Raw genomic sequence first — 12977 nt, forward strand, 5'->3', positions numbered from 1 at the left:
TTTGCACGCAACAACAATACTTCATTGTATTCGGATATGATTTGATATAGTTGGATTTTAAAATCATCTTACATGAGTTTTGTAAATCGCAACTATCCTAAAGTAGTATGCGAACTTGAGAGGAAGTCTTAAGTAGACATCAAAGAGTTGAATTGTATGTTTTGATCATGTGATAAACATTTCTCGAATTGTCGAAGTAGTTCTGTATATACATGGAGTTTAGTGGGAGTAATGTGGTGTTATTAGTCTTATCTGAAAGGGACATATTGATCATTGTGAATGATGGAAGACTTAGCAGAAGAATAATACATCTCTAAGGTATCCAGACCTATAAAGATAGTTCTGAGAGGATATTAGCGTTAAATCAATCTTCTTATATTGATAAGAGTCTAGTCAAGTTCAAAGGTATTGAACATGTAGAAATTGAATCCACTTGCTTCCGCTGCGGGATTAATTCATTACGCTTAGATGTATCACCATTCTTTAATTTCATATACGTGGAGTATGACGAAAAGTTACAAATTGAACTTTTGAGAGAAGTCTCAATATAGCCATATAGTTCATTGGTTAGTTCTCTTGGAGCACTAAAGAAATGAAGCTAAGTGATTAGAATTGATATGGATTTATGTGCAAGCAGTTACACGACAACCATATTCTAATCACACTAGGATGGTTAGAGAACCATCTTGGCTATATTACTTAAGGAGGATATCTGTTAGATACGCTCTAGGCAGTAAAACAATGAGAGATTTATAACGAAAATCGAGTACACTTGCAATTATGAAAAATGCAAGTAAGAAGGGTTGTTATTCGGATTCGGTTTTATGAATTGGAGGAACCATGGTAGTTAATTCCAACAACCGAAGGTCCTATCCCTACATACTGTGAGGACAGTGGGAGTGATTCCAAGGCTAAGGAACCTATCTCTAGATTGGATCTGGACACGTACTCAAAAGGTTGTTATGATAAAGATTATACAAAGGGAAATGATACAAGGTTAGGGAAAGTGCAAAGTGTTGCTAAAACTTGCTAACCAAGGCCTTTTCATAGGCTAAGCATGATAAGTCATGCCATTTCAATTGAGTTGAGATGTATAGTTGTATTCATTATTGAGTATGGATTATAGATTATGTAGTAATTGATATGGTATCAATTTAGCATATGTGATAATGCATTCATCGTTTGAGTTTTACTAAAACTCTTTTATTACTTTGTTATATCCAAATAGGTTGTAAGGACAACTTTGAACCCTATTAAACTGAACTGGATTAACATAGTTGATACGTGCATTTTATATAGTCTTTTTGGCCTATTTTTGCACGTATTTCTATGCTATTATCGTAGTTTTATGCTACGAAATGCCCCGAATATGCTACTTTGGTTTATTTTGTCTTATTTGCAGGTATGAACCAGAAAGTAGTGAAAACAAGCCATTTACCGTCCGTTTTGCATGCATTTGGAGGAAGAGTGAATTTGGAGCGGAATTATTGCTGTCTTGGGATGCGTGAAGCCATTTCGGGAGCTAAAAGGACAAGTCATAGCTGAACTAACGAGATTTTGTAGCTGCTGAAGTCAAGATTCACTCGATCGAGCACGTTACTAGTCGATCGAGTGGTTTTAGGTCAATTAATAAGTCGATCGAGTAGAATTTATGATCGATCGAACAGAGTTATATTAAGGTTTAGTCGATCAAGTACTTATTTTACTCGATCGAACGGTTTGAGCTCGGATTTGCTCAATCGAGTAGTTTTAAACCACTCGATCGAGTGGATTCTCTTATGGGCTTGGGCTTTTAGTTTTAATCCGTCATTAGGTTAATTAATAATCCTATTTTCTTATAAATAGGAAGTTAGGACGTCATGTTTAGGGGGCTTCTCCTCTCGATTTTTACCACATATGTTACTTCTACTGCTGCTACTTTATTCCTCTATTAATTCCAGATCTATTTCTGTAATTCTTTCTTTCCCTTTCTTCTTTAATTTATTTAATGTTTATTATTCTCCCTTCCCTTGTTCTTGCTCTTTTATTCATGTCTAGCTAATTTCTCTGCTAGGATTAGGTGATTTAATGAATAGATGTTAATTGCTAATTAGGTTTATAGATTCGTCGTTGTAGTTATGCCTTTGTTGTTAATCGTTGCTATAATTGTATCCTGCTAGTTGAATCGATGCAATTAGCCTTTTAATTTTGGTAAGCCTTGACCTAGACCGAAAGGTTGGAAGGGGTGAGACCCGCAGTGGACAATAGGATGCTTTAGTGAGGGCGAAAGTTAATCTAATAGCATTTTAGGGCGAATTGAGACCGAAAGGAGATATTCATTGCCCCTTAGACCGACACATCGATTGATCTGTGACCTTAACTGCGATTGACTGACGTTCATTGATGACCCGAAATCCTAGTCCTTTCCCCCTTGCTTGTTAATTCCACTCATTTCTATTTCTCTTGCTTTATCTTATTTGGTTTAGTCAAACAACTCAAAACCCCCAGGCTGTGACATTAGACAGACCGAGTAGACAAGTAGATAGTGACCGCCTCCCTGTGGAGATCGACCCTACTTACCACTGACTTCTGTTAGTAGTACTTAGGTATTTATTTTTGGTACTGAAACGACCGTATCAGTTTTAGTTGTAATAAATGGTCTTCGTACCATAGATTATTTCATTTTTGGTTGCTTTGTTAGTTTTGCGGGCTAATTTTATTGCGTTTTGCAGGAACATACTAAGGATCACTCGATCGAGTACTTTTTGTACTCGATCGAGAGCTTTTTCTGCTGTTTTACTCGATCGAGCACTCTCATTTTACTCGATCGAGCACCTGCAAAAAGAGAACAACTCGACCGACCATTATTCTTCTCGATCGAGTTGTTTTGGACGCTCTTTGACTTGGATTTGCTTCTTATGACGATATTTGAGCTGTTTAGTGACCTCCCACGGTGCTGGCTGGTTTGAGGAGGTCCCTTATTCGCGCAATCTTATGAGCTTTCCGTATTTACTCTTTTTCTTTTAGTTTGCATTTCCTTTCCATGTTTTGGTACAATGAGCGCATTGTACGGTTTGGTTTGGGGAGGTTATGCATCCATATCTGTGTCTGCATATTGATTTTATTGCATTTCTGTTATCATATTTAATTTCTGTATGCACTGTTGTTTATTTTTAAAAATCAAAAATCTCATTGGAAATTTCAACAAATTCACGATTATTTTTGCATATAGGTTGAGTCGGAACGGTGGATTTCAGTGATGAAATTGCACTGTAATTTGTCTTTTTGCTTAAGCCTTGCATTAAACTGTTATCTTTTAGCTATGTCTTATTGCATATCTACGAGTTAATGTCAAAAATTTAGCTGAACGAATAGACTTGACCTGAAATTTTGGCAACCTACTTATAATTTATAAGGATTAGAGCCTTATAAACTGGTGTCATTTGTGACCAGTTTCATGTAGGATTGTGAGTAGTATACTCCTTGCATAGCATGTTCATAAATTTGCACATATATGAAATTCAATTGCTTTTTGCCTGCATACATTCGGGTTAGTGGTTGGTGTCACATGCAAGGAGGTGCTTACAATTTCCCTTTCTTTCATTTTTACCCATTTAACTCCACATTAGCCAAATTTACCTGTTGACCCTTAACTACATCCCAAATTTAGCCTGTCTTGTCAAGCTAGTTTAGTGTATGTTTTGCGGTATATATTTCATTGTGCCAAGTTTGGTTCGTATTCTGCTGATTCGGAGTTGGTAATCTAAGAGGAAAGGGAGGATGATGAAAAAAGACGTGAAAAAGGAAAAAAAAGAAATGAAAAATGAAAGAAACAGAAAAAACGTGAAGAAAAGAAGAAACCAAAAAAAAAAAGAAAAGAAAGAAAAATAAAAAAAAAAGATGTTGTTTGGATGAGACGGTTTCGCTCCTATGCTTTATCTGTATCTTTTGAGGAGTATTTTCAGTTCGGTTTGGTGAGTTTTGTGCCAAATGAAGGGCACTCGTGTTTAATTCATAATTGAGTTGGAATCGGATGTTGTTATATGGTTTTGTTTAGGTACTAGCTTGATCACCTATACCTCCACATTCCCATAAATGTTTTGCCTTTTCTTACCCATTGCCTCACTTTACCATATTTTTGTAAGCCCTCGACTGTGACAGGACCTTGTTTGGTTGGAGTGTATGTACGGTAGTTAGAATTGTTTATCATATTAGTTGCATGCATGTTTATGTGGGTCGTAGTCTAGGTGAGCGACTATTTTTATTTCTCTCTTACATATATATGTTCACCCTTTGCTTCATGAGAGAAGAGGGACCCGTGAGAGTCCATTATCAAAGGTCTTGCAAGGTCGACGGTTCAGCTATTTTATAAACATCTTACAACTCGTTTGCATTTGACTGTTTGCTAAAAGTATTAGTTTGCTTGCATTAAATTGATTTAAGTGGGCATTTGTAGCTAGCTCTGAGTTATCTTTTCCGTTCCATTAGTTTGCATTTAGTTTACTCGAGGACAAGTAAAGGTTTGGTTTGGGGAGATTTGATACGTGCATTTTATATAGTCTTTTGGGCCTATTTTTGCACGTATTTCTATGCTATTATCGTAGTTTTATGCTACGAAATGCCCCGAATATGCTACTTTGGTTTGTTTTGTCTTATTTGCAGGTATGAACCAGAAAGTAGTGAAAACAAGCCATTTACCGTCCGTTTTGCATGCATTTGGAGGAAGAGTGAATTTGGAGCGGCATTATTGCTGTCTTGGGATGCGTGAAGCCATTTCGGGAGCTAAAAGGACAGGTCATAGCTGAACTAACGAGATTTTGCAGCTGCTAAAGTCAAGATTCACTCGATCGAGCACTTTACTAGTCGATCGAGTGGTTTTAGGTCAATTATTAAGTCGATCGAGTAGAATTTAAGATCGATCGAACAGAGTTATATTAAGGTTTAGTCGATCGAGTACTTATTTTACTCGATCGAATGGTTTGAGCTCGGATTTGCTCGATCGAGTAGTTTTAAACCACTCGATCGAGTGGATTCTCTTATGGGCTTGGGCTTTTAGTTTTAATCCGTCATTAGGTTAATTAATAATCCTATTTTCTTATAAATAGGAAGATAGGACGTCATGTTTAGGGGGCTTCTCCTCTCGATTTGTACCACATATGTTACTTCTACTGCTGCTACTTTATTCCTCTATTAATTCCAGATCTATTTCTGTAATTCTTACTTTCCCTTTCTTCTTTAATTTATTTAATGTTTATTATTCTCCCTTCCCTTGTTCTTGCTCTTTTATTCATGTCTAGCTAATTTCTCTGCTAGGATTAGGTGATTTAATGAATAGATGTTAATTGCTAATTAGGTTTATAGATTCGTCGTTGTAGTTATGCCTTTCTTGTTAATCGCTGCTATAATTGTATCCTGCTAGTTGAATCGATGCAATTAGCCTTTTAATTTTGGTAAGCCTTGACCTAGACCGAAAGGTTGGAAGGGGTGAGACCCGCAGTGGATAATAGGATGCTTTAGTGAGGGCGAAAGTTAAGCTAATAGCATTTTAGGGCGAATTGAGACCGAAAGGAGATATTCATTGCCCTTTAGACCGACACATCGACTGATCTGTGACCTTAAATGCGATTGACTGACGTTCATTGATGACCCGAAATCCTAGTCCTCTCCCCCTTGCTTGTTAATTCCTCTCATTTCTATTTCTCTTGCTTTATCTTATTTAGTTTAGTCAAACAACTCAAAACCCCCAGACTGTGACATTAGATAGACCGAGTAGACAAATAGATAGTGACCGCCTCCCTGCGGAGATCGACCCTACTTAACACTAACTTCTGTTAGTAGTACTTAGGTATTTATTTTTGGTACTGAAACGACCGTATCAATAGTATTGGCCCCTAGTTGCTTATATGAGGTGACGTCTTGAAGTAACTAGAGTGTGATGCGATTGATGGCAAGTTCAAGTGCCATAGAGTCAGGAGAGATGTCTAGTGAATCACATAGGCAGACTGTATGGGACACTCTGTCGGGCAATGACCGCTTATAGAGTTCTGGTAATTTTTATAGCCTGGTCATGGCAAGAGCTGCTATAGTATTCTTACGAGTCGATTCTTTGACTAAAGACTGTTCGCCTAAGATGGCATAGTTTTAGAGTGACTTTGATTTACGTTCTACGATCTTCATAATTGGGGTCAAATGGGCATGTTTTGGGTCATGATGAGCTGTGGCTATTCGAAGGGAAGAGTGCAATAGGAATTGTCTATCCCCGTCAGGGTTATCTTATATCTCAAGGCCACTCGAGGAGTAATGAACTGGAAATGCGTGGCCACGCTCGGAAGGTATCTACGGTAGATAATTCCGGTCAGACAGTTATTCTCCAGATCGAGAAAACCACTCATGATATGATCAAATGCAAGTACGACCTGCAAGACACCTTGCATTGAGTGGGAGATTGTAATCGAACAAGAGAATTGGTGACGCACACTTGTCGCGGACAAGTGGGAGATTGTTGGAGTATGTGTCCTCGACAATAATGCGATCACATGTTTAAATCTCATATTAAGAATACATAAGGGAATGTAACATTTTATTGTCAATTGATCCACATTAATCGGTAATGATTGGATGACTAGAGGTTGACATTACCGTCGTGTGACGGTGGTGATCAGTTTATCCCTTAAGGTCATACCTCTAGGGAAACATTCTTAATTGATTAATTAATTAATTAATTAATTAATTGTATGACGATACAAGTTAATTAATTCCGTAAAATTGAACAAATTATTTTGTGAGTGAAATTACGTATCTTATTGTACTTCGATGATATAAGGTTCGTATTAAGTAAATAAATTGTTTTATTAGTTAGGTTTATTTATTGTTTATGAAACAATTAATATTAGAATGAATGGTTTATTATAAATACAAGTAGTTGTGATTTATAATTCTATGACCCATTTTAAGTAATTGTAATTGTGAATTACTAGTTAATTTTTGTATGTGATTTATTTTGTTAATATAATGATTTTAATTTGTTAAAAATGCATCATTTAATTAACATGACTAGTAACATGTCCAATATGTCACATTACACTAAATTGACATTTGACAAACTTAAAATGGACCCATTTTATGTATGGGTGCCGTGTAAATGGGTAGATATGGGGATGGTTGTGTTTTGTTTATTTAATTAAAAGGGAACACAATCATTCCCTACTTATATAGGGTTGCATGCCTAGTCTCTTGTGAAGAGCAAATTGAAAACGCATTGGGCATCCTACCCAAGACAAAAAAAACCGGCCACCCTATGAAAGTAGGAGAGTTTTCTCTTCTATTTTTATTATTCATTCTTATAAGATTATTCACATGATGAATAACTCCTCTCTCTAGTTTTTTGGTTTTGAACAACACTAGAAAACTCATACAAAACTTAATATTATTTCTATATTACTAGAAGTAGTAATCTCATAATATTAGTATTTTAAGGTCACAAATATTAATTTCTAGTAATCAAATTAATATTTTTATTAAGAAGGATTTCCTTGGTACAAATCCTTCAGGAGTAGATCTTGCTATTCGATGTAAGGTTTTTAGGGCATTTGGATTATTCTTAAGAAGACTAACTTGGTAGGAGACCAAGTTAGTATAAACACAATCTCGGCCCTCTTTGTAAGAATAATCGATTTTCTTTTCTTACTTTGTAATTTTTGTTATGCATGCATAAGTTCCTTTTAGTTTATGACTAAACTAATAAACACTTAGTTATTAGAAGAGTCTAATAAGAGATATATGAATCTTTCACATAGAGGACAGGAATAAAGTGTGGGGACGTATAACGCCTAGGGAGGACGAGCCTAAACACTCCTCATGAGTTAGAAGGGCCAAATGAGCTAAAGGAAAGTTATGGATCAAAATCCTTGCGGATTTGAGAGAAGTCGCACGATTTAGCTCATGACTCGAGCGAGCCTATGGTAGACTCAAGCGAGTCAGCCTGAAAATCCAAGAAGAAAACTTCATGGTCGCAATGTCTGAGCGAGCTCTGTAGGACTCGAGCGAGATAAGCGGAGACTCGAGAGAGTCTACCTGTGACTCGAGCAAGTCTAAATGTGAAGAACCAGATCTGCTCCAGAACTCGAGCAAGAGAACCTCAGACTCACTCGACTCGAGTTATAACACGATAAAAGCCCTTGAGATATCCTTCTTCTTATTTTATTCTCCTCTTTCACAAAAGCAAAACCTCTTCTCTCTCTAAAAAATTCCACACCTCAAATCTCAAATAGCCTAATACTCAATAAAAATCCCTCCTTATGCTTCCAACTATTATCTTTTAACATTTGAAAAGCAATCCTCACCCACTTTTAGCCTCTCAAATTTCAAAATCACCCAAAAATCTACTCAACCAAACATAGGGTTTGTGAATTTCCAAAGTCTTGGGGTTTTTAACTTGGGTTTGATTAAAGCCTAATTTGCTCATTAACTAAGCTTTTTTAGGGCTCTATAAGGTTAGTGGGTCTTTTATTGTCAATGATTTGAGATTTACCCAGCAGGAAACTTCATACTTAACAATGGGCGAAGACAAAAGGCAAAAGGCAAACACCGTCTTCTCAAAGGAGGTCAACAAGACTTCGGGGGAGTTCATCTAATGCTTGTCCTCAAAAGCAAAAGGCGGAAAATGTGCAGGTGCAAGAATTGGCTCTACTTAAGATTTCCCGAAAATGGGGACAAAGTATCAAACTGAGGCTCTACTAAGGAACATTCTCCCTACCAATTTCGTTGTCGTAAAACTTTAGCTATATTGGGAATAAAGTATCAAACTGAGGCTGTTTTTGTGTTAATAGGAATGTCTACCATGTTCGGGATGCACGAACTCACTTACCGCACTTTAGTTGTAACACCCCCATCTACCAAAGTGTCTTACCAAGTCCTACCTTAGAAAATAGACGCATTACCATCTCTGTTACCCGAGGTAGTATATGTCAAAGATACCAAAATGAAACGTTTAATAATGACAATTAAAGTTTAGTCGATTACATGATTCAAAACCAAAAGAATGTAAAGCTCAAGCTACCAAAAGAATGTCTAAGAACTCAGCAGAAGCTAAAATGATCAAATTATCTCGTCGGCGTCCCATTCAAACCCGCAAGCAAGCTCAAACATCAACACCTGCTAGACTCACTACTCCCCATTGACCGGAAATGTCAAATGGTTCACCACAGTTTTGAAAATATTGAGGGGTTTTGAAAACATTGAAGGGTCAATACAATTATACAAGTAATCAAATTCCACACAAGGAATATGCAACACAAGATTACTCAATCAATACTCCACAATCTCCAAACTTCGTAATAGCAAATGGCTCTCATCGCAACGAGTAGCCGGGTTCCCATCGCAACGGGTAACCCACCCCTACCGATGTCCGACCGCTGCACTGAACATCAAATCCCCACTCATCACAATGAGCGAACCCAACACATTTATGTGCACATACCCCTTGCAACGGGAGTCACAAGGGGTGAAATTGTGTTGGGAAACCCTACCTTATTCGCAAAATCCGGAAATAGCGCAAGCCGGTTTAGAACTGCTCCTCTAGGAATTCCTCACCTATAACAATGATATAGTCAATATTAATGCAACGATCCTACAAAGAAAAGCTAAAGATTTCTCCCATAAACCCAAATTCGGGTTTAATCACAAATAAATAAATAACAAATGAACAAAGATCGAGACCTACTACACAGAAGGAATGAAAATGATAACTCCAAAATCCCAAAATAATGATTCCTTGCTTAGATGGTGATTAGGATGATTAGAGAGTGTTTATAATGTAATTAGGTTTTGCAAATGACGTTTCATAACTTATAACAATGATTATATAACTTCTCTAATGATCGTAATCAAACCGCGCAAAACACCTCCCCGACCGGACACTCGGTCGAGTGCCTTCACACACTCGACCGAGAACCTCACCATATCGGTCGAGCTACCCCAAAAACGAAACCTGATAAATCCTTAGATACCACTCGGTCACACCACTCGACCGAGTATAGCTCACTCGGTCGAGTGCCCTCACCTACTAGACCGAGTACAAAACCGTAGTATTGCAGTCCTCCCTCCTTAAAATGAACTTCATCCTCAAATTTCAAACTCATGCATGCATAACATATACACGCACTACCCCGCTACACAACACAATTCAAAACCAAGACAAAAACCTCCCAAAAGTTGACGAAAAGGATACCAAAACCGACTCAAAACAACCCAAAACACATGCGATTATCTCCTACCCCCTAAAAAGAATAAGGTTACGACCCCGTAACCAAACATACCTGCTCAAAAAGATGTCGATAGCACTCTTTCATTGCCTCTTCCGACACATAGGTAATACCTTTAAAAGAACTTGTCACCCACCTGAAACTCAATGTCACGGCGATGCAAGTTTGCATAGCTCTTTTGTCGATCCTGCAACGCCTTCATCTTTTGCCGAATCAAGTGAACTTGCTCAATCATATCTTGTACCATCTGCGGACCTAGAACCACCTCTTCCGAACTATCATCCCAACACACTAGGCTCCTACACTTCCTCTCGTACAATGCCTCGAATGGTGTCATCCCAATGCTTTTATGATAGCTGTTGTTATAAGAAAACTCAATCAAGTCTAGCCGATCCTCCCAACTACCACCAAATTCCATCACACAAACTCCCAACATGTCTCCAAAGTCTTAATGGTCCTCTCTGTTTGCCCATCAGTCGCAGGGTGAAAATTTGTGCTCATCTTCAAAGTAATACCCAAAGAATCCTATAATTCCTGGCAAAACCACGATATAAACCGCGCATCCCGATCTGACACAATGTCTTTTGGTACTCCGTGTAGCTTCAATACATTCTTCATATAACCATTATCCAACTCAACTTTGCTCTAAGTATCTATAATTAGAATAAAGTGATCTGACTTCGTTAAACGATCAACGATCGCCCAAATCATGTTATTACCTCTATGCGTTCTCGATAACCCCACAATTAAATCCATTGATATCGACTCCCACTTCCACTCTGGTATCTCATGTGACTAAATCTTACCTTGCGGCCTCCGATATTCTCCTTTGACCCTCTCACAAGTCAAGCATCTAGCCACAAAATCAGCAACCTCTTTCTTCATCCTGGGACACCAAAAGGTCTTTTTTAAATCTTTATATAACTTGTCGCCTCCCGGATGCACCGAATAAGGAGTGCAATGAGCCTCTATCATGATCAGCTTCTTCAACTCATCGTCATTTGGTACACACCATCTCTCATCAAATCGAACAATACCATCCACATGGATTGTAAATATTGATGCAATGCCTTTTTCTACTCATTCCTTCCACTCTTGGATTTTAGGATCGAGCAATTGTTACTTCCTAATATCATCATAAAGCTCGGGCTCCAAGGTTAAATCACTAATTACATCCTCTTTGCGAATCATGTGGATTGCCATCTTAACCACCTCATCTTTCAATCTCATCAAGGATAATGTTGTGCATAACGAATGCACACTCTTCCTGCTCAAAACATCATCTACCATATTAGCCTTTTCCTCCTGATAGATAATTTTCATGTCATAGTCACCTATCAGTTCCATCCATCTTCTTTGTCGCATGTTTAGCTCCCTTTGAGTGTAAATGTACTTTAGGCTTTTATGATCTTAAAACATTTAAAGGTTGCCCCATATAAGTAATGTCTCCAAATCTTCAAAGAAAATACAACCGCACCCAGCTCTAAATCATGAGTAGGATAGTTCTCTTCATATGATTTCAGCAGCCTCGATGCATAAACAATCACTTTCCCGTTCTACATTAAAACACAACCCAAACGATTCTTCGAAGCGTCAGTATAAACCTTGAAGTTCTCACTCCCCTTAGGCAAAGCTAAGACATGAGCTGTAGTCAAACGTTCCTTTATGGTTTGGAACGCCATCTCACAACTCTCGTCCCAACGAAATCTATTCTCCTTCCTCATCAAAGTCGTCATAGGTCTAGCAATCTTGGAAAAGTCCTTCACAAGCCACCTGTAATACCCGACCAAACCCAAGAAACTCCGAATTTCAGCCACATTTTTTGGTGCTTCCCAGTTTGACACTGCCTCAATCTTATTTGGATCAACTTCTACACCTTCTTTAGAAATCACATGGCCCAGAAAGGCCACCTTCTCTAACCAAAACTCGCACTATGATAACTAGCATATAATTGGTTATCTAGCAGAGTTTACAACACCAACCTCAAATGCTCCTCGTGATCCTCTTTAGTCTTGGAATAGAATAAGATGTCATCAATAAAGATCACCCTGAACCGATCTAAGAACGGACAGAAGACCCGATTCATAAAATCCATAAACATAGCTGGCGCATTTGTCAACCCAAAAGGCATCACCACGTACTCATAGTGAGCATATCATGATCGAAAAGTCGTCTTAGGAATGTCATCATCCCTAATCCTCAACTTATGGTATCCCGATCTTAGATCAATCTTTGAGAAGACCTCGTCCCCGCTTAGCTGGTCAAACAGATCATCAATCCTCGGTAATGGGTACCTATTCTTCACGGTAACATGATTCAGCTCCCTATAATCGATACATAACCTCAAACTGCCATCCTTCTTTTTCACAAATAAAACTGGTGTGCCCGAAGGTGATACACTAGGTATGATATACCCCTTATCCAGTAACTCATTCAATTACTTCTTCAATTCTTCTAATTCTTTTGGTCCCATCGAGTAAGGGGCCTTACATAACGGTCTCGTTCCTGGTTTAAGCTCCAAACTGAAATCAATGTCTTTCTTAGGAGGTAATCCCGGTATTTCCTCCATAAAACATCCTTGAACTCTCCCACAATCGGTATACTTATTGCCGTCGGCTCCTCCACGCGAGTATCTCTCACTTGACACAGAATCATAGGACATCCCTGATACGTGCATTTTATATAGTCTTTTTAGCCTATTTTATGCACGTATTTCTATGCTTTTATCGTGGTTTT

The 12977-nt window shown here is 38.1% G+C and overlaps 1 protein-coding gene across 1 annotated transcript; it reads right to left on the reverse strand.

Annotated features, from left to right (window-relative positions):
• Positions 1–10356: 10356 nt before the first annotated feature.
• Positions 10357–10677, reverse strand: LOC141655311 (uncharacterized). Its single transcript, XM_074462397.1, has one exon. The coding sequence runs from the start codon at positions 10675–10677 to the stop codon at positions 10357–10359; it is 321 nt and encodes a 106-aa protein (XP_074318498.1).
• Between the last annotated feature and the right edge of the window lie 2300 nt (positions 10678–12977).

This window comes from Silene latifolia, chromosome 5 (assembly GCF_048544455.1).
Source record: "Silene latifolia isolate original U9 population chromosome 5, ASM4854445v1, whole genome shotgun sequence".
In the NCBI taxonomy this organism is placed as follows: Eukaryota; Viridiplantae; Streptophyta; class Magnoliopsida; order Caryophyllales; family Caryophyllaceae; genus Silene; species Silene latifolia.

Excerpts from the sequence above, each read along its gene's own strand:
- LOC141655311 (XM_074462397.1), bottom strand. The coding sequence starts at position 10,677 with ATGTTGGGAGTTTGTGTGATGGAATTTGGTGGTAGTTGGGAGGATCGG.